Source organism: Eleutherodactylus coqui, chromosome 5 (genome assembly GCF_035609145.1).
Source record: "Eleutherodactylus coqui strain aEleCoq1 chromosome 5, aEleCoq1.hap1, whole genome shotgun sequence".
NCBI classification, from domain to species: Eukaryota; Metazoa; Chordata; class Amphibia; order Anura; family Eleutherodactylidae; genus Eleutherodactylus; species Eleutherodactylus coqui.
The window spans coordinates 141,573,693-141,591,737 of NC_089841.1; the positions used below are offsets into that span (position 1 = coordinate 141,573,693).

The 18,045-nt window shown below is 43.4% G+C and overlaps 1 protein-coding gene across 1 annotated transcript in view; it reads right to left on the reverse strand.

Moving 5' to 3' along the window:
- Positions 1-790: 790 nt before the first annotated feature.
- ANAPC5 (anaphase promoting complex subunit 5) overlaps positions 791-18,045 on the reverse strand; it is a 58,327-nt gene continuing 41,072 nt past the window's right edge. The window contains exons 15-17 of the mRNA XM_066603277.1: positions 10,430-10,577; positions 5,915-6,077; positions 791-3,359 (exon numbers count right to left, since the gene is read on the reverse strand). Coding sequence (XP_066459374.1) covers positions 3,148-3,359; positions 5,915-6,077; positions 10,430-10,577 — 523 coding nt within the window. The 3' untranslated portion in view covers positions 791-3,147. The remainder of the gene's footprint in view (positions 3,360-5,914; positions 6,078-10,429; positions 10,578-18,045) is intronic.

Consider the following 18,045-nt stretch of genomic DNA (forward strand, 5'->3'; position numbering starts at 1 on the left):
TGCAATGCCAAAATGAAAGCTTATTTTATGTGAAAGAAATGAATTGTGGAGATTACATCACATGGTATGTTGTCTGAAAGATGTTTATGCTTCAGCAACTTGTGAGCCCAATTGATAATAAACTCATGGAGTTTGCAGGTAATAGGGTCTTCATCAGTTGAAGCAGGAAGTCTAAGTTCCGCTGGGGTGTTCCTTTCAGGTATACCCCTAAATTTCATGTTATTCCTCCTACTATGATCTTCACAATCTGCAAGTTTACTCTTGAGCAGCTCAACCTAACTGCGAGACCTGTGCCATGTGTTTGGGCTCAATCTTAGCCAATCCTGTAGGCCTGCACGAAGAGAGAGAGAGACCCTTTTCTTCACTCACCAGGTCAGGCGTAGTTGGAGGGCTGCATCAAGTAGGCTTTGAAGGAGAGCCTCGTAGGCTTCAAAGGGAATTGCAATGGATTCCTTCACAGTCTCGTGAGTCACTGTATGAGGAAGGAATCTAGGCTTCAGCTTCGAAGTTCCGACGGCAAATGCGAGCAGTGAAAAACTCGCATTCCCCAGGTAGTTGCGATGGTTTGTGCCTGCAGGTAAACATATACGTCGCTAAAAGAGGAGGGACCAAGCGGAGCACAGAAGAAAGAAGCCATCTCAGTCCATATCCAGGCTCCATCCCCCAACTGCTCCAAATTTTCAAATAGAATAAGATTCCATTACCGGCAAGAATTTAAGTAACATAACATGCAATAGAACCATAGAGAGACCAGGTTTTGCCCCCCACAAGGCAAAGGAAAAAAATCTATGTTATTACCAGTCTGCAAAAAACTAAATAAAAAAAAAAAAGTGTGGTGTGGGCTAAGGAGCCCCAAAACAAATTAACACATTATGTCGATTAATACAGACCTTAGCCCAAATACAAATAATTTGAGGAAAAATCAGGCTTTATTGTGAAACAGTGCTAGCAAGAACAAACAACTGGGTGGGTGCGGTGCCCCCCAATAAACGTGACTAGAAAGAAATTTTACGCTAATTGACAAAAATCCTGTTTTCTCGTCTGCGTCATTGCGGGCACAGCAAGACCTTGGGACATTCTAGAGCAGTACCCCAGGAGGTGGGGAACAGAAAAGATTATGTGGTCAGCCTGTTGTTCCCTTTGGGTGCAAGGAAGTGAAAGGTCCACTGGTGGCTGCTAAGTAATGCTGCTGGTAGGATTTAGGGATGATGAAAGTTTGAAAGCTTACTATGACTCAGACAAAATAATAAGTTGCCGATTGTGAAGAAGGCACATGCTTTTTTTTTCTTTAGAAGGGTGGTATCAAAGGGGAAGGGTGGTACCCTTGTCCATTAACAAGTAGGCTATTGAAAAGATATATGGACAGATGAGACAGCGGTAGGTACTGGCAGGGGTCTGCTTGCAGGAGGACAGCTTATTTTTGTAAGAGTTGAGAGAATAGACAGATTTGATCCTCAAAAGGGCTGAAAAACAGGCTACTGGCAAAGAAAAGGTCACCAACGATCATGGTTGAACCAAGGCTGAAAGAGAAAAATTCCATCTTGATCTTCTCCACAATAGCAGGACCCATGCTCTGAGCCGCTCTGTTCCTGACAGTTGAAGCTGGCCCTTTGGCTTACTGCACTAGTATGTATAAGGTCAGGAAGTTGTGTTGAAGCTTACTCTCCGACTGTCCGCTATTGGATATAGAAAGTCAGGATAGCGGTACTTAGTTTGGTATAGTACGCTGGATGCTGCTGAAGTGGTGTGTTCTTCGGTGACCCAGTTGGCTAGGTAGACCATGGCAGTCTGCTTCGAGTATTCTAGAACAGAAGGCAATAGACACAGCAGATGGAGCAATTACGTAGAATCTTCATCCTCTTCTATTCGACTTCCACAGAGTACCAACAAGGTCACAACTTCAGCAACTAACACTTAATGGTGAGAAATGGAAGGGAATCGGCTGTGAGTAGGCAGGAAACTCAGGTGATCTCATGACAGCCGGGAAGCAGAGCAGTTAGTGCCAATGTTCCACTTTGCATTCTTGAAGGAGGGAGTAACAGTGTATCTGATTCAGCACTTTTTGCCCTCTCCACTTGGAAGTAGCTCATCCCCAATTCCCAGCTAGCGGAGAAAAAGCAAAATAAATTAAAATACTAAAGACCGCAAAGGCCTGCAGAGCAGTGAGGTGTACCTCCCAAAGACACTAAGCTAAAACGGATTCAGCTCAGTGACTACGGGAAGGGTATAGCTGGTAGGAGGGACCAATTATTTTCTTTGCTTAGTAGCAGGAGCTATACCAAAGGTCTTACTGTGTCCGTCAATAACACGGACGAGAAATCTTAGACTCTAGGAGCTGGATACTTTTTAAACATTTTATTACACATAAATAAATGGCTTTTATTTTTCAAGCTTCATTGGTTTTTAATTGTATTATTTTTCAAATAAGGTAACTAAACAAGCAGATGTAACTGAAATTTAGAGGGTACTCAGACTATTATGAAAAGGGGTAGTATATACATATTAAATAAATCTTTCTGTGCAAAGTCTGGCCTGAGCAGCTGGCATTAATATAAGAAATAATCCCAGGAAACAACTGCAATATGTCACAAGCCCAAAAGAGAGTATCCATGCCACATAGAAGGTTGATGGCAAATCTCATGTCTTGGTAGCCAGCTTACACTGCCAATCAGTGCAACTTCAATCCATATTTACACAGCAGATTTTGGACAAAAAAAAAAGTGGCATGCCATTTCTTGATGCAGATTCCATGGAATGAGGCTGATCCGTGTGTGGATCCGTGGCAGCACTCAGTGAATTTTTTCCCAACGTGGATAATATTGTGTGCCCGTACCCTTAGAAATCCACAAGTTTGACAGGACATCATAGAGATTTTTCCACTGGTCATTATAGGTGTAGTAATATTTTTTCAGTACAAGAATGATATTTGCAACAGCGGGAATCCATTTCCTTCCATCATTTGAGATACCATAAATTTCAGTGTATGACCCTTTAACATCCAGTATCTTGATAAAATTGGAACTGAATTATAAGTCATCTGCTAGTACAATATTTTAGAAGTTCTTCTGCATACAGAGAAGTTTTACGTCTGGCATCGTACTATGCAATATAGGAAGTAGTAAACCTTGACTGTCATTTTAAAACTCTTTATAGGCGGATTAATAACGAGACCCCATGGCAGGGCAGCTCCTGATGCATCTGCCGAAATAGCATAGCACACTTGTTCCTCTCTTGGACTTTTCCTAAACTGTTGTATAATCTGGCTTGCAAATATAAGATGTCTCGTATTTGTTCTTTGCAGTCCACCTTAGAAAAGTAAACTTTAGCTTCATCAAGATTTACCATTGCGGATTCCAATGCTGAAACATACAGAAAAGGTAGACGTTTAGAAAAAGAGTACACCTATATCCTCTTTTAGAATTAAACTAAGACATACATCTTCTATACTTCTGCAAGTCACTAGTGTGAGGGGAGGAGGGGTGTACAACTACAGTAATGTGCAGTAAGTAGTGGAATCTGTGCAGTCTCTCCCCCACAGTAGGGCTCATAATAGAACTAATATATTTTTAATTCATGTTAATAACTTTAATTTAAGCAACCACAAAATTACTTGCTATATTTATCATTTAACATAACATGTACAGGCTTTTTGTCCTTCATAGGGTTGAGTATACACTGGCCTTTTGCTGTCTGGGTAAAAAGTCTTATTTCCATTTCTCATCCATTTTACAATAAGTTATCTATTCCTATCTGCTTCAACTCAATCTATCAATCTGTAGTTAGTTATCCATTTCTTTAAAACATCAGATATTGTGTATTTCTTGTAAATGTTGACTTCCACAATGAAGTTAGTGGAGAAAATCTGCAACAAATCTATGCTAAATCTGCTCAGCTTTCTGTGCAGGAAAAAAAAAAATCATAATTCAGAATGTGGATGACACTGGTTAAAATTGTAACCACTATCCTATTACGGTATTATGCTGTGGATTTTTCAGATGCTGGAAAAATCCATAGCATTGCCATCCCATGAGAATTTATCCTAAGGCGTTTTGTAGCATTTTCTGTGGTATTTTTAATTTACATTTGTTTTTTGAGGCTACATATGACTAGCCACAAGAATATGAAATGCAGTGCATAAACAATGCAGCATGCTCTGGAAAGGCTTTTTTCCCTCCAGATAGGCTTCTCTACAGTACTTAAATGTCCAAAAAAAAGTTTCTCTTTTAACTCCTCAATGCTCTAAGACCTACATTTACTTAATGCAGTGCCAGGGTATGTATAAAAGAGAGATCGCGGGGCGACCTGTCTTCATACAGTTTCTTACAGCTGACATCCGCGGGCAATTGCTGCAATCAGCCGCGCAGCTGATCAGTGCTATTAACCCTTTAAATGCCACTGTCAATTCTGACAGCAGCATTTAACCCCTTAGTGAGCACGCTATCGTGTTTTTACGCCCTGCCGTTGCAGGACGTGTATGGAGGGAGATAGCGCTGCCATCTCCTTCCATACATCACACGTGTCAGCTGTTTATTACAGCTGACACCTGCGGACAACAGCCCCGTTCGGCCACACGACGGATTGGGACTGGTAACCCTTTAAATGCCGCTGTCAAATCTGACAGTGGCATTTAAATCCCCCGAAACCGTGCCACACAACCAGATGGATGTTCTAACCCTACAGAAATATATGCCAGCTTGTAGTCCCCAGGATACAACTGGTCCTTCCTGTTTTTTTCCACCACAGCCATCCACATAATAGAACTCACTTCTTTATCGCTCCTAGGGTCTCAAAAGAAGCAGGATTCCAAGAAAGGAATAGAACATTACACCAAGACATTGCATGTTGGAGGATATAACCTTAGGACAATCCGAAGCAGAGATTTTAGTTTTAGCTCTAAACTGGAAATAGTAGGGTTTGTGTAAATTGCCTGTCACATAAGAACTCCAAATTGAAGTCAAATTAGCAAACACTGATCCTAATGAGCAGTATTTTAGTGAAAGCAAAAAGTCAAGTAAAAGGCAAAGGCATCTTACGACTACTCCTTCACATATGGATAACGCTTCAAATAAATAAATAAATAAAAGTTTTATTTTGATACTTTCCATGGGAGGTAACATTTGCCTGGCCAACGATGATTTTTATGCTTGCATAAATTGAACGATGAACCATTTAACCTACATATAATTAAAACTGCACCGTATGGATCTGATGATTGCATAAAAACAAGATAAGAAGAAAAATCTTACCTCAGTCATTCAAAGGTATTCTTTACATGGGCTGCTACTGAGTGTATGGCGAGGAAAAACAGGATTTGTCTCATGACTTTTCCACGAAAGGGTTCAGGCTAAGCCCAGAGGTCATAGATCAGTGGCCGAGCTCAGAGGCCATAAAACATAGGTACAAGGCATAGAGGCATCAGGCAAAAGCCATAAGCACTGTGGCCACACGGCCATATAGGTCCCGACTCGAGCACACAGAAAGCCAACCGCTATAATTTTCAATCTTGCAGGCTTAAGGCAAAGGTGGAATCCAATCCCTTACAACTGCAAGATAAATCCACTAAGGACTGACTGTACATCCTCTGGAAGGTGCTTATTTCTTCCCCTAGCTCCCCTGTTCCAGTCTGTGGTGAGGTCATCCAGATTAGTACCAGATATTGATGGCAGCCTTATGTTATACAAAAGGGGCTGTACCTATGTGAGAGCCTTTAGTCAACAGGCTCTGCTTTTAGCAAAGTGTGTCCCCAAGTTACACTGCAGATCACCAATAATATTTTAAGTGGAGTAGATAAATGTCTGCAATTGTCAGAGGATGGAATTTTTCATCAGGGCAGTAAACACCACATTATTGGATAAATTTTGCTATTGTGAAGAATAAAAAAAACTGAAGGAAGAAGAACAGTGTTAATGATTACCATCAATCTTTTTCTGGGGACTATACGATGCTGCTGAAGCTACTTGACACTTCGCAAGAAGAAACATTGCACGGCCCTTATCTAGAACAGCGCCATGAGCCAGAATAGATTCTATTGCCATGTGCAGAATATTCAAAGCTTGCTCTGGGATGCCAAGCATTAGCTGTAAAAAAATAAAGAAAAAAATCAATAGCATGCTATTATTTCAGATGACAAGAATTCTGGTGAAGCAGAGACGGACAGATCAGAGATCAAAAGAACAATTGCACTTTACAAGTTAAAGCACGCTAATTAAGTTTTTTTTTAAATAATCCCTTTTTTATTTATGAACAATTATAATAAAGTGACAAAATAGGTGGTCCTTTCCAGGCATAGAAAACATCTGACAGAAAATGGCTTGACATTAGCAGGAAAACATAAGGAGATAGTACACATGGATGCAATCATACAACACATCATAGATATGTAGGTTAGAAAAGTCTAAATAAACATTGTATATTACAACACAAGAGCACGTTGTATCGTTATATTGTAAGATATGGTGAATTTTGAATAATATTTTCAGTAATGGACTTCCACCACAATTCGGTCTGTTATTATGACAGGGAGTTGAAGGGGAAGGCAAGGGAGGGAATTATTTAAAGCGTTGTTTTTGTTTGGTTCTTTGGTTCTTTTGCCTTGTTTCTCCCTGGTGTTGGATGTAGGCTACTGCCATGACATTGTCTAAAAGCATCTTCATATGTTGATCTTTGTTTATATTTCTTGATCTCCGAAGGGCTTCCCAGTCTGCAAAGAGGACTGGTTTCTAACAATCTGGGACCAGGTTCCTTGAAGATATAGTTCCCCCTATAGGGCACTAGAATCTGTCATAATCTGTATTAGGGTGAACACCCATTTGTGTTTTTTTTAATGCTGCGATATCGCTGCGGTTTTTTTTTTAACAAGAATGTCAATGGGACTTTCTAATGTTAAAAACGCATTGCACAAAAATGGCATAGCACAAACTTGCGATGCGTTTTTAATATTAGTAAGTCCCATTGACAATCGCGTTAAAAAAAAGCAGCGATCTCACAGCGTTAAGAAAACGCAAGTGGATGTGAGCCCTTCCTGTAGCCAGTGTACCCCCTTTGACAGATTTGTGGTTGACAGCCACCAATGCAGGGATATTTTTTACTGCATTCCCTATTGTCATTTTTCTGTCTAGATCCGTGAGATGAAAAAAAGTGGCCCGCGCTCTCAGGACCTCAACACCAGGGTTAGGCTGCAAACTTCACTCGCTTCAAAATTTTATTAGTACACTCCGTGCATACTCAGTGCAACGCGTTTCGTCGTACACCACGACTTTATCAAGCACAATGAGCATAAACATACATGATTTCACTATTTATAGATAACTCACTTTTAAGTAGTGGCATCCTATACGTCCCGGTTTCCTAGGAGTCGGCATTCTGGGCGTCTCTATGGAGCCGTGCGCAACGAGAGGAGTGAGTATCGGTGCGGCGCCTCCGTGTGTGGTGACGTCAGACGTAGTGGGGGTGGAGCTATGTCTCCTCCGTGCGTGGTGACGTCAGACGTAGTAGGGGTGAAGCTCTATCTCCTCCATGTCCTGTTGGTCTCGTGGCCTGTCAATCATTGCGTATCAATCATAGGTACGCTGACTACCCGATAGCGCCAGTGCCGTGTGTTGCTCCTCCTCATGTGACGTGAGTATGTAAATCACGTGCAGGGTTCTAATGTTTGGCCCGTTTCCTAGGTGACAACGGAGGACATGTAGTCTGTTTATTTTACAGCGTTTAATAATTATGAATGCTTTACCTGTTGTATAAATGAAGAACTATTCAAGATCTGTTAATTTTAATAATTATGTCTTAAGAAGATTATTAAAATAATATTTATACATTTATACAACAGGTAAAGCATTCATAAGTATTAAACGCTGTAAAATAAACAGACTACATGTCCTCCGTTGTCACCTAGGAAACGGCCCAAACATTAGAACCCTGCACGTGATTTACATACTCACGTCACATGAGGAGGAGCAACACACGGCACCGGCGCTATCGGGTAGTCAGCGTACCTATGATTGATACGCAAGGATTGACAGGCCACGAGACCAACAGGACATGGAGGAGATAGAGCTTCACCCCTACTACGTCTGACGTCACCACGCACGGAGGAGACATAGCTCCACCCCCACTACGTCTGACGTCACCACACACGGAGGCGCCGCACCGATACTCACTCCTCTCGTTGCGCACGGCTCCATAGAGACGCCCAGAATGCCGACTCCTAGGAAACCGGGACGTATAGGATGCCACTACTTAAAAGTGAGTTATCTATAAATAGTGAAATCATGTATGTTTATGCTCATTGTGCTTGATAAAGTCGTGGTGTACGACGAAACGCGTTGCACTGAGTATGCACGGAGTGTACTAATAAAATTTTGAAGCGAGTGAAGTTTGCAGCCTAACCCTGGTGTTGAGGTCCTGAGAGCGCGGGCCACTTTTTTTCATCTCACGGATCTTTCAAGTGGGTCCTGCAATCCAGCAGGACACAGAAGCCCAGCAGCCCAACGGACGAACCAGGGGATTTACATACTAACGAGGAAGTGGAGGTGTTGGTGAGGCCTCTTAACAGGGGCACTCGCCAAACACCTGGGTGAGTTCATCTCATTTTGTCTTGGTTATAGCACTCCTTCAGAGTGTTATATCTATTTTAATTTGATATCTCCTAGTCTACACCTGCAGCGCTTCCCTGACGTGTGTTTGTATTTTTCTGTCTAGAGCGGATTGCTCCTTGAAGCACCCTTGTGTGGGATTGGGCCCAAGCTATTGCCAGGATACATGTGGTTAGTTTACCTAGAAGGGACATAGCAGACCTGATGGATGGCTTCACGAACACCTTGATTTGAAGCTGTAGATCCTGAATCTTGTTTATGGGGAATAAGGAATGCTGTTTCACTGAATCCAATATTATTCCTAGGAAGGACTTTTCTTGGCTGGGGGCAGTCTCGGATTTCTCCCAGTTGATTACCCAGCGTAGTTGTTGAAGGAGCTGGATAGTTGTAGCTAGGTGGGCCATCAAGAGATCTCTGGTTTCGGCTAACAACAAGATATCGTCTAGGTGTGGAACTATTAGAATCAACCTTTGCCTTAGACTGTCTGTCAGCCAAGTCACACACTTTGTGAAGATGGGGGGATGTAGAGGATATTCGTAATCTAAAAGTGGCGTACCTTCCCTCCCGTTGGAAATAGCAGGGAATAATGACCCGTATTCCGCTTGACGAAGGTAAATGGAGTCACCGCCTGTAAATGCGATAAGTCCCGCACGCCTAGTTGTACAAGGTGTAATTGGGGTTTTGTGCCCGAGGTTACCAGGAAGTTTTGTTTGGGGCAAAAGAAGAATTCTATCTGGTACCCTTTTAAAATTTTTGGGATCCAGGCACTCTCGCAGAGTTGTGCCCATCTCTCTGAAAAGGCCTGCAATTTTACCACCAAATGGGATGGCATCTTGGCCTTTATTTATGAGGCTCCCCCTTTGCCTCTATATGCCTCTGTCTGTTGACCTAAGGCACGAAAAAAGGGCCTTTTCAGATTCGGCTGAAGGGTCGCTAAGAAGCTGGATGCCATCTTCAGGAGTGGTAAGCGAGTCTAAGATTTGCTTGAGTGGAGCTTTGTTCTGGATATGCACTTCCAGCTGGCACAGCTAGATATTAAGCGTTCTTGCCAGTCAAGTGGCTGCCACACCAGGTCTAAAGCAGGCTTTTTTTCAATTTGCAGCCATAGCCATGCCTTGGCACCGCCGCAAACGCATCATCATGCCGGTCACATGGTTCCACAGGCCCTGGCCCTAGCATCAGCAGCGCATGAAAGCATGTCACAGCGACACGCCCACTCCTATAGCAGGATCCACGAGCCCCACAGACCAGCAGCGCCGGAGGATGAGAAGATGCTGCGCAGCCCTCACGTATAATCACTTTGGCCGCGTAGAGGAGAAATCTGGCCTTGGATAACTGCCCCTGCAGCGACCCAGGTGACGATCCTCAGGAAATGAGAACAGCGCCTTCTGCCTCCGTTCGGGATAAGTATGCTTATTCTTCATGCCAGAACCTCCTGAGAGCTCCCAGCACCTGTCTTATACCTGCCTACTGACAGTGCAGGAAAAACACTGAGCAGAGTGGGAAAGAGGGGGAGCTTTCAACCCGAGTGTTCCTGCCCTATTGTGAGGAGGAGATCTCAGGTGTGGTGGTGTGGAGACGAAGGGGAAAACCGCTCTAAATCCACCTAATTCCCCCCAAAATTAGTCTAGAATAACACAGTAAAAAGTCAAGAGGGAATGGAGTTGAAATTTTACTCTGTGCTTGTGAAAAGTGAGCAGAAGTGGGAGACATCTGAGGTCTTAGTGCTCAGCACAGCACTAGCATCACAATAGGAAGAAAATATAAATCTAAAGCTGCATCGGGAATTTATTTTGCAACAAGGCTGGATGGTAGATCGATTTTTACATATTTCCTACCTGTGAGAAAGCCAAATTGAGTACAGTCTCAGAGGCCAAGGACTGTAAGCGGTACTCTCTAGATAGAGCAAGTGCTTGGAGTAGTACAGGCAATGCCACTGGGTGACATGAAGATCTCCAGTAGAGCTCTGCTAAGGATAGAAGAACTCTGAAAAGACAAAGCAAAGACAATGACATGTTTTCCAATCCACTGCAAATGTCATAGATTCCAGAGTATCCTCCTCCACTACAAGCACAGATCCAATCCCAGGTGAAAGGGGTAAACAGCAGACAAACTTCAATTGTAAAACAATCCATCATTCGGTAGCATAAGGATAAAAAACCGGTTTATGTAGCAAAAATTAAAACCGAACATCCAACATCCATCAGGAACAAACAGGATAGCTCCATGTTTCCACATAAAGGTGCATTTACACGGCAAGATGATCTCTCAAAATTCGCTCAAACGGTAGTTTGGGTGACAGTTGTGAGTGTTCACTTTGCATAAGCTCTTAATTAACTACTTAAGAGCTTATTAGTGTGTAAATGAAGGCTCTCACTGTTTGCAGAAGACAGAGAGAGCTCTGTCTTCTGCAAACAGCTGCTTTGTTCTCTGATCTCTCAGCTGGTATCCCGCTGATCTGATAGCGCAGAGAACAGCAGGAGCTGATTTTTTCTCTGAGCCATCGGCTGGTATCCCGTTGAGAACTCAGCGTGCAGTGCTGAAAAGGTTCATTGCTGATTTTTAGCTTGCTAGAAATCAGCGATGAACAAATAGTGCACGATGGCACCACGTTTGGACACAACAATTATTGCTCAAAAAATGGCTTTTAAGCGAATTTTGATCGATAATCGTTGTGTCTAGATGGGCCTTAAGCCTTTATAGTATAGATTCGGGTGGCGCTGGGCGGGGGTTAGCAGGGGGGAGCTCTCTCTCTTTTACACCCACTCCCTCCCGCAAACCCCCCCCCCCCCCGCTCACCCTCGGCACCCCCCGAATCTTTTCGCCCGATTAGGCAATTACTCGAAAAAAGCGATGCTCGATCGAGTAATTGCTCTAAACGAGCATGTTCGCTCATCTCTACTGAACACATTTAAATATGTGAATACATGAATTTTTAATGCATGAAGACTAGACTGACATTTTTTCATAAATAATGTAGGAATATATTTCTTAATATTTAAGCCTGTTGGTATAAGGCTTTGTAATAACAATATCCACCTAGCTTCTCTACATAAGAATAGTAGAAAAAAAAATTATGAAAAAATTGTGTATTCCTGCGTTCTTTTTAGAAGCAAATCATTTTACTCTTAAGTTGATAATAGACAATTACTTTTTATGGGAAGTCTCCTCCAATGATACCCCCCAATACAGAAGTGTAAGCCTTTAAATCACAGTAGCCAATGTAGAGAGATCCAGACTTCTTAGGCCTCATATCCAGTGGATAATTCTATTTACAAAATCGCGCAGGTTTCCCGCACGAGTGATCCGCACCCATGGGGATGCATTGGACATCTGCAGGTAAGTAAATACCTGCGGATGTCACTTTTCCCTGCCACACGGATCACACGTGCGGGAAATCACCTGCAGCATGCTCCATATTCTGCGGGTTTCCCGCACGGACATCTCCCATTGAAGCCTACGGAAGCCGTTTGCATCCGCAGCACACCCGCAGCTGAATTTCTGCTCTGCCACGGGAGAGCAGGAGTTTAAAAAAAAAAAAAAAAAAAGAGTGCACGGCGCCCGGACATGTGAGTGAAATCTATTTTCAGGCCTCATGTCTCCGGGAAAGGAGGGACCGGCTGCAGGATTCTGCATGGAGAATACGCGCGGGCCTGAATTTCCCCGTGGAAATGAGTATATTCAATACTTTAATTGGACATGATATGAAAACTAACAAACAAAAATACCTATGCTGAGGCAGATGAGGCGTGTTTCAGGGGTATTGACACCCCTTTCTCAAGCTGCCTGTTACTGTAAATGTACTCTTCGCCATGGTTCACTCTTGTTTCGGCTACAGTATCGCCGGCTTTTGGAACTCCTCATCATTGAGGAGAAGCACTAAATGCCCCAAAATAGAACAGACTCCGCTTGAAAATCGCGACACTGAAAAGTGCCACAATCGAGCGGCTGTCAGCGAGGCTCCAGTGAAAAAATATAGGAGCCTTTAAAACCGTTTAGCACTGTGCTGAAAGCGCAGCGCTAAACTCTGAAAAAACCATCTGTGTGAGGGAGGCCTAACTCTGTTGCCTCTTCCCTAGTTCCTCCCCCATATCAGAAGCAGGTCAGCAATATAATAACCATAGAATCTGTTATGGGAGGAGAAAGGGCCCTCAAATAAAACCTCCTACTCACCAAACCGGCATAGATATTTGCCAACAAAGCGGAAAATTTCCCTCCTCATTGACGCTCCACAGCTCTGTAAAAATAATTTCCCCATAAAGGCAAAAAAGTTGCATTGAAGCAGAAATTCCACCACCACTAAAAAATAAAAAAATTATTTACTGCTGATGAATAGTTAATAGAGATGAGCGAACGTGCTCATTTAGAGCAATTACTCGATCGAGCATCGCTTTTTTCGAGAAACTGCCTAATCGGGCGAAAAGAGTCGGGGGGCGCCAGGGGTGAGCATGGAGGAAATAGAGAGAGAGAGAGAGAGAGAGAGAGAGCTCCCCCCTGTCCCCCCCTTGCTATCCCCCGCCGCCCCCCGAATCTTTTCGCCCGAGTAGGGAGTTACTCGAAAAATGCAATGCTGGATCGAGTAATTGTCCTAAACGAGCACGTTCGCTCATCTCTATTAGTGACTATATGAATTTAAAGACCGAGAGAATGCTTCTATTGCAAGAGGATGTGGGATAGATGAATATAAATGTATATATAGCAATATCATTGCCAGAAAGCCAGCTGAAAGTCACCTGCCATTAAAAATCCTCAAAAATATTTACATGTTTTGTGTCTCTGAGAAAACCAGGTAAATTAGGAGTTGTAGATGGTGGTCCACCCATTCTCCTAACTTCTCTCCCAAAGATTCAATCCCCTAGACCAGTGATGGGCAACCTTTTGAGCTCGGTTTGTCAAAATTCGCCAAAAAAACAGAGCATAACTCAGGTGGTGTGTCTCTTTGAGGAAAAAAACCCATAAATTTGCGATATTTATAGTTTAAACAAAAAATGTATAATTGTAATGTATAATTGTATTTAAAAAAATCCCAAACACCCATAGCACAGGCCCTCGCCTCTCGCTGCCTCCCCCTCACTTATCTCAGTAATGATGAGCCCCCAGCAGTGACAGCGCCCCCCCAGCATCAGGTGCCCCCCACAGCGGCCCCCCAGCATCAGGTGCCCCCCACAGCGGCCCCCCAGCATCAGGTGCCCCCCACAGCAGTGACTCGCCCCCCCACAGCGGCCCCCCAGAAGTGACTAACCCCCACAGCGGCCCCCAGCAGTGACAATGTCCCCCGAGACCCACGTACTTACCTCCTGCAAGCTCCGCTCCTCCTGTGCCCGGCGCACCGCTAGCAGAGATGATCTCCAACACACATTGTGACGCCAGTGTGCTGCAGGACGCCTCCTCCCCCAGACCCTCTCGCTGAACCAACAGGTAGGAGACGTCAGGGGAAAGAGGATCCCGGCTGCCCACTGACATCACAGTGTGCTCCGGGTTCAGCGTTGCTAGTAGTGCTGGTTAGTGAATACCAGCAGGGAAGCCACGGCCCCTGCCAGTATTCACTAACGGGGTGAGCGGCCGCGTGTCAGCGACTATGGCTACGCGTGTCAGCACTGGTTCGCCATCACGGCCCTAGACAATGGGTCTCAAGAGGGGAAAAATTCCCTTCTGAACCTTTGGGAAAGAGTGGAAAATGGAAGTAACAGGATGATCAACATCTAGATATTCCACATTTTTTTATTTATAGCCCCTCATATGGAAACCTAAATCAAGCAAATCACGCAACGTTTGTTGCAACGCGGTTGTCAGATCACCTGTAACTGGACAGTAAACAGCATTATCTGATAACATGTCCAAATTCAATTTTCTATAGAATGAAGCATTAAGGAGGACCACAGCCCCTCCTTTATCCATTTTTCTAACTAGCAGATCTGTGTTTTCTTTGATCTCCTTAATTGCTTGTTTTTCTCCCATAGACAAATTCTGTTTAATGAACTCTCTGAATATTCACACTGCTGGACCAGATTCAACTAAATCTTGAAATCTGTCCATAGTGTAAGAACGTGACCAAATGGGAAAAAAATACTTGTTTATCTATCAGACCCATTTCAGACTCACATTGTACAATATTACATAAGAAATGGAAAGGCGCAAAATTAGTTCAATCACATCGTGCAAAGGTGAAACCACATTCCCATATGAGTACGTATCACTATGCAAACAATCATCCATGTGAGGGCTAATGCCCACGGACGGTTTACTGCCACGTTTCACACGGCGGAAATCCACCGCATTATCCTGCAGCTATTAGGTTCTATTGAACCTAATAGCTCAATGTTCACGCTGCGGAATTCCATCGCGTGAAAGAAAATCGCCACACGTTCCAACTGCCGCAGGAAACCACACGGCTGGCTTCCATTGTAGTCAACGGAAGCCGTCCGTCACGTGATACTTCCGCTGTGAGCACAGCGGAAGTATCGCGTGATTATGCGTCACCACCCACTGCCAGCGCGTCATGCGCTGTACTGCGCATGCTCGCCATACAGCACTCGCGCGGCAGACCTGGAGAGGCGAGTATGGGGTCTTTGCGGGGCGCCGCGTTGGACTCCGCTTCGATATTCCGCTGGCGAAGTCAGTCACGGCCGTGGGCATGAGGCCTTAAAAGAGAATTGTGAAAAGTGACATTTTACAGTTAATAAATCTGTTTATGTCCATAAATCCCATAAACATCAAACATTTTGGTAGGTGAAAATCCCAACTTGTTAGCCAATACACTGATTGACCTTGCAATCAGACATAGCTGGATAAATTAAGTACAGATAATCTGTCTACTGGCGGTTCTTGTTTCTCTGAGGATCTCTGGAGCGCCCTCTTGTGTTTTCTTCAAGCATGCTTACATCCTTTTTTGTTTTTGTTGTACAATGGAAGGGGGTGTCCAGAAAAATTCAGATTTTTGCATGCACCATAATATTAAGAGAATTCTTTAGATGAATCTGAAAAATCTCCCGAAGTAGTACATGCAAACGTATTCAACGAGACGTGCATCTACAAAACGGACTCCTCTCCAGGTCCTTGCTTACATTAGTGCATTTAAGAATAGTGGATGCTTTCGCCTTACAATAATGTTTATTTTCTGCCCAATTATACACCACATGATTCTAATATCTTGTGTCACTTATACATTTTTTTGCATTGTTTCTCCACTACCTAACCTTCCAACTTGGAAATGTTTCTTTAACATTTTTATCCATGTTAACAAATTCATTAGACGACATATGCTTTAAGCAGCTTGTACAGTACGCCTTTAATTTGCAACCCAATATCCTGTAAAGCAAGCTCTTAAAATGTGATAATAAGCTGCATTCATTTGAATGAACAGTCTGACAGGATGTTATTCCAGTCTGACATAAATGTCTCAGAGTAGTTTATAGTAGGCGGTTTAATTAGGAAGCCACGTGGAATCATTTTTGTATCCATATATGATGACTAAGTTACAGATAATGTTATTTAGCGAAGCTGGGTGGATATTTTTATTACAAAGCCGTATATCAATAGGCTTAACTATTAGGAGACATATATCCTTACATTATGTATGAATACATAGGTATCAGTATCATGTATCCCCATGCATTAAATATTCATATATTCACATATTTAAATTTGTGTGTTCGGTTTTGTAAGCCAGTTGTAAGGTGTCATGTGACTATTCCATGTGGCTTGTAGAGGTGTTTTTACTCAAAGGCAGCATTTTGTGTTTTATATGCTATGAAGGCTTATGCCGAGACATGTAGCGGTCTTGTTTGTCCCTAATGGATGTTGGATGCACTGTTTTCCTTTTCGCGAAATAAACCAGAAGTTTTTTATCCTCATACTCCTGGATGCTGGATTGTTTTTACAATTGGAGTTTGACTACATATGTAACGGTGCGTGACACAATATTAGGCAACTGAGCCTGTTGAAAACCATAAGGCTGTATTCAGACATGGAAGTGTGAGATTGCTCCGCTCTAGTCCTTTTTTTCCATGTCGTCTTCATAGTGATCATTGTTAAAAACACATAACGCATTTGCAAATTGCACAGCATGCGAAAACAATGCATTTTTTCATGTTCCCATAAAAAATAATGGCCAATTCTTGAACAAGACTTGCCCAAAAAGAACTGCCATCTCAGAATTGGACAGAAGTCACACAAGGGGAAAAAAATTTGTTAGAGTCAATACCGGTCACTTTATATGATGCGGGTTGGGAGAGGCTGGCATGGCACTGCCTCCATGACTAGAAGCACCCTTCTGAATCAAACCTTAAAGTCTGTTTATTCTGAAACCCCACAGAGTTTCATAATAACACATACATGGGTGCATGTACATACCCGTGCCAGGTTCATGCTGCCTCCTGCTTGGGCAGCAGGATACCAGTGATCGTTTCTGTTTAAAGTCCAAAATATAATTATATTCATTCAACAATAGTACAAAGAAAACATCCAATTCAAAAACTGTTAAGATACTATTGTTGTGATAAAGCTAATAGCAGCACCACTTGTAGCAGTACTTATGTAAAGTCTAGTAAAACATCTTAAAGGGGTTGTCCCGCGGCAGCAAGTGGGTCTATACACTTCTGTATGGCCATAATAATGCACTTTGTAATATACATTGTGCATTAATTATGAGCCATACAGAAGTTATAAAAAGTTTTATACTTACCTGCTCCGTTGCTGGCGTCCTCGTCTCCATGGTGCCGACTAATTTTCGCCCTCCGATGGCCAAATTAGCCGCGCTTGCGCAGTCCGGGTCTTCTCCTGTTCTCTATGGGGCTCCGTGTAGCTCCGCCCCGTCACGTGCCGATTCCAGCCAATCAGGAGGCTGGAATCGGCAATGGACCGCACAGAAGAGCTGCGGTCCACGGAGGAAGAGGATGCCGGCGGCCATCTTCACCGGTAAGTATAGAAGTCACCGGAGCGCGGGGATTAAGGTAAGCGCTCCGGTAAACTTTCTTTAGGTCCCTGCATCGGGGTTGTCCCGCGCCGAACGGGGGGGGGGGGGGGGGTTGAAAAAAAAAAAAAAAACGTTTCGGCGCGGGACAACCCCTTTAATCTCATTGTCCCCATTATATATGAAGAGATTCTATGGTCAAATTAAGAGTCCTCTTACATGGCCCAACCCTGTGCCATTCTGAATGAGTGCCGATAGACTTAACAGCATGTTGGTAGGTGCTGATTCTGCTGATCCCACCAGCAGAGGATCAGTGTGCATGGGGACAAATGATAGTTACTATGATGGTTTGTCCACATACAAAGTACATTTCTTGGCAGCACAGCCCTATATTCTCAAAGCGAGGTGCACAGACAACAAACGATCATTTTTATGCAGACCTAAAAGATCAAGCCAGCCAATGAACAAACAAATGCCGATACATTCAAATCAGCTGATTGGGTAGGCAAATATTTCAGCCTGCTATCTGGCCTATGTGAAAGG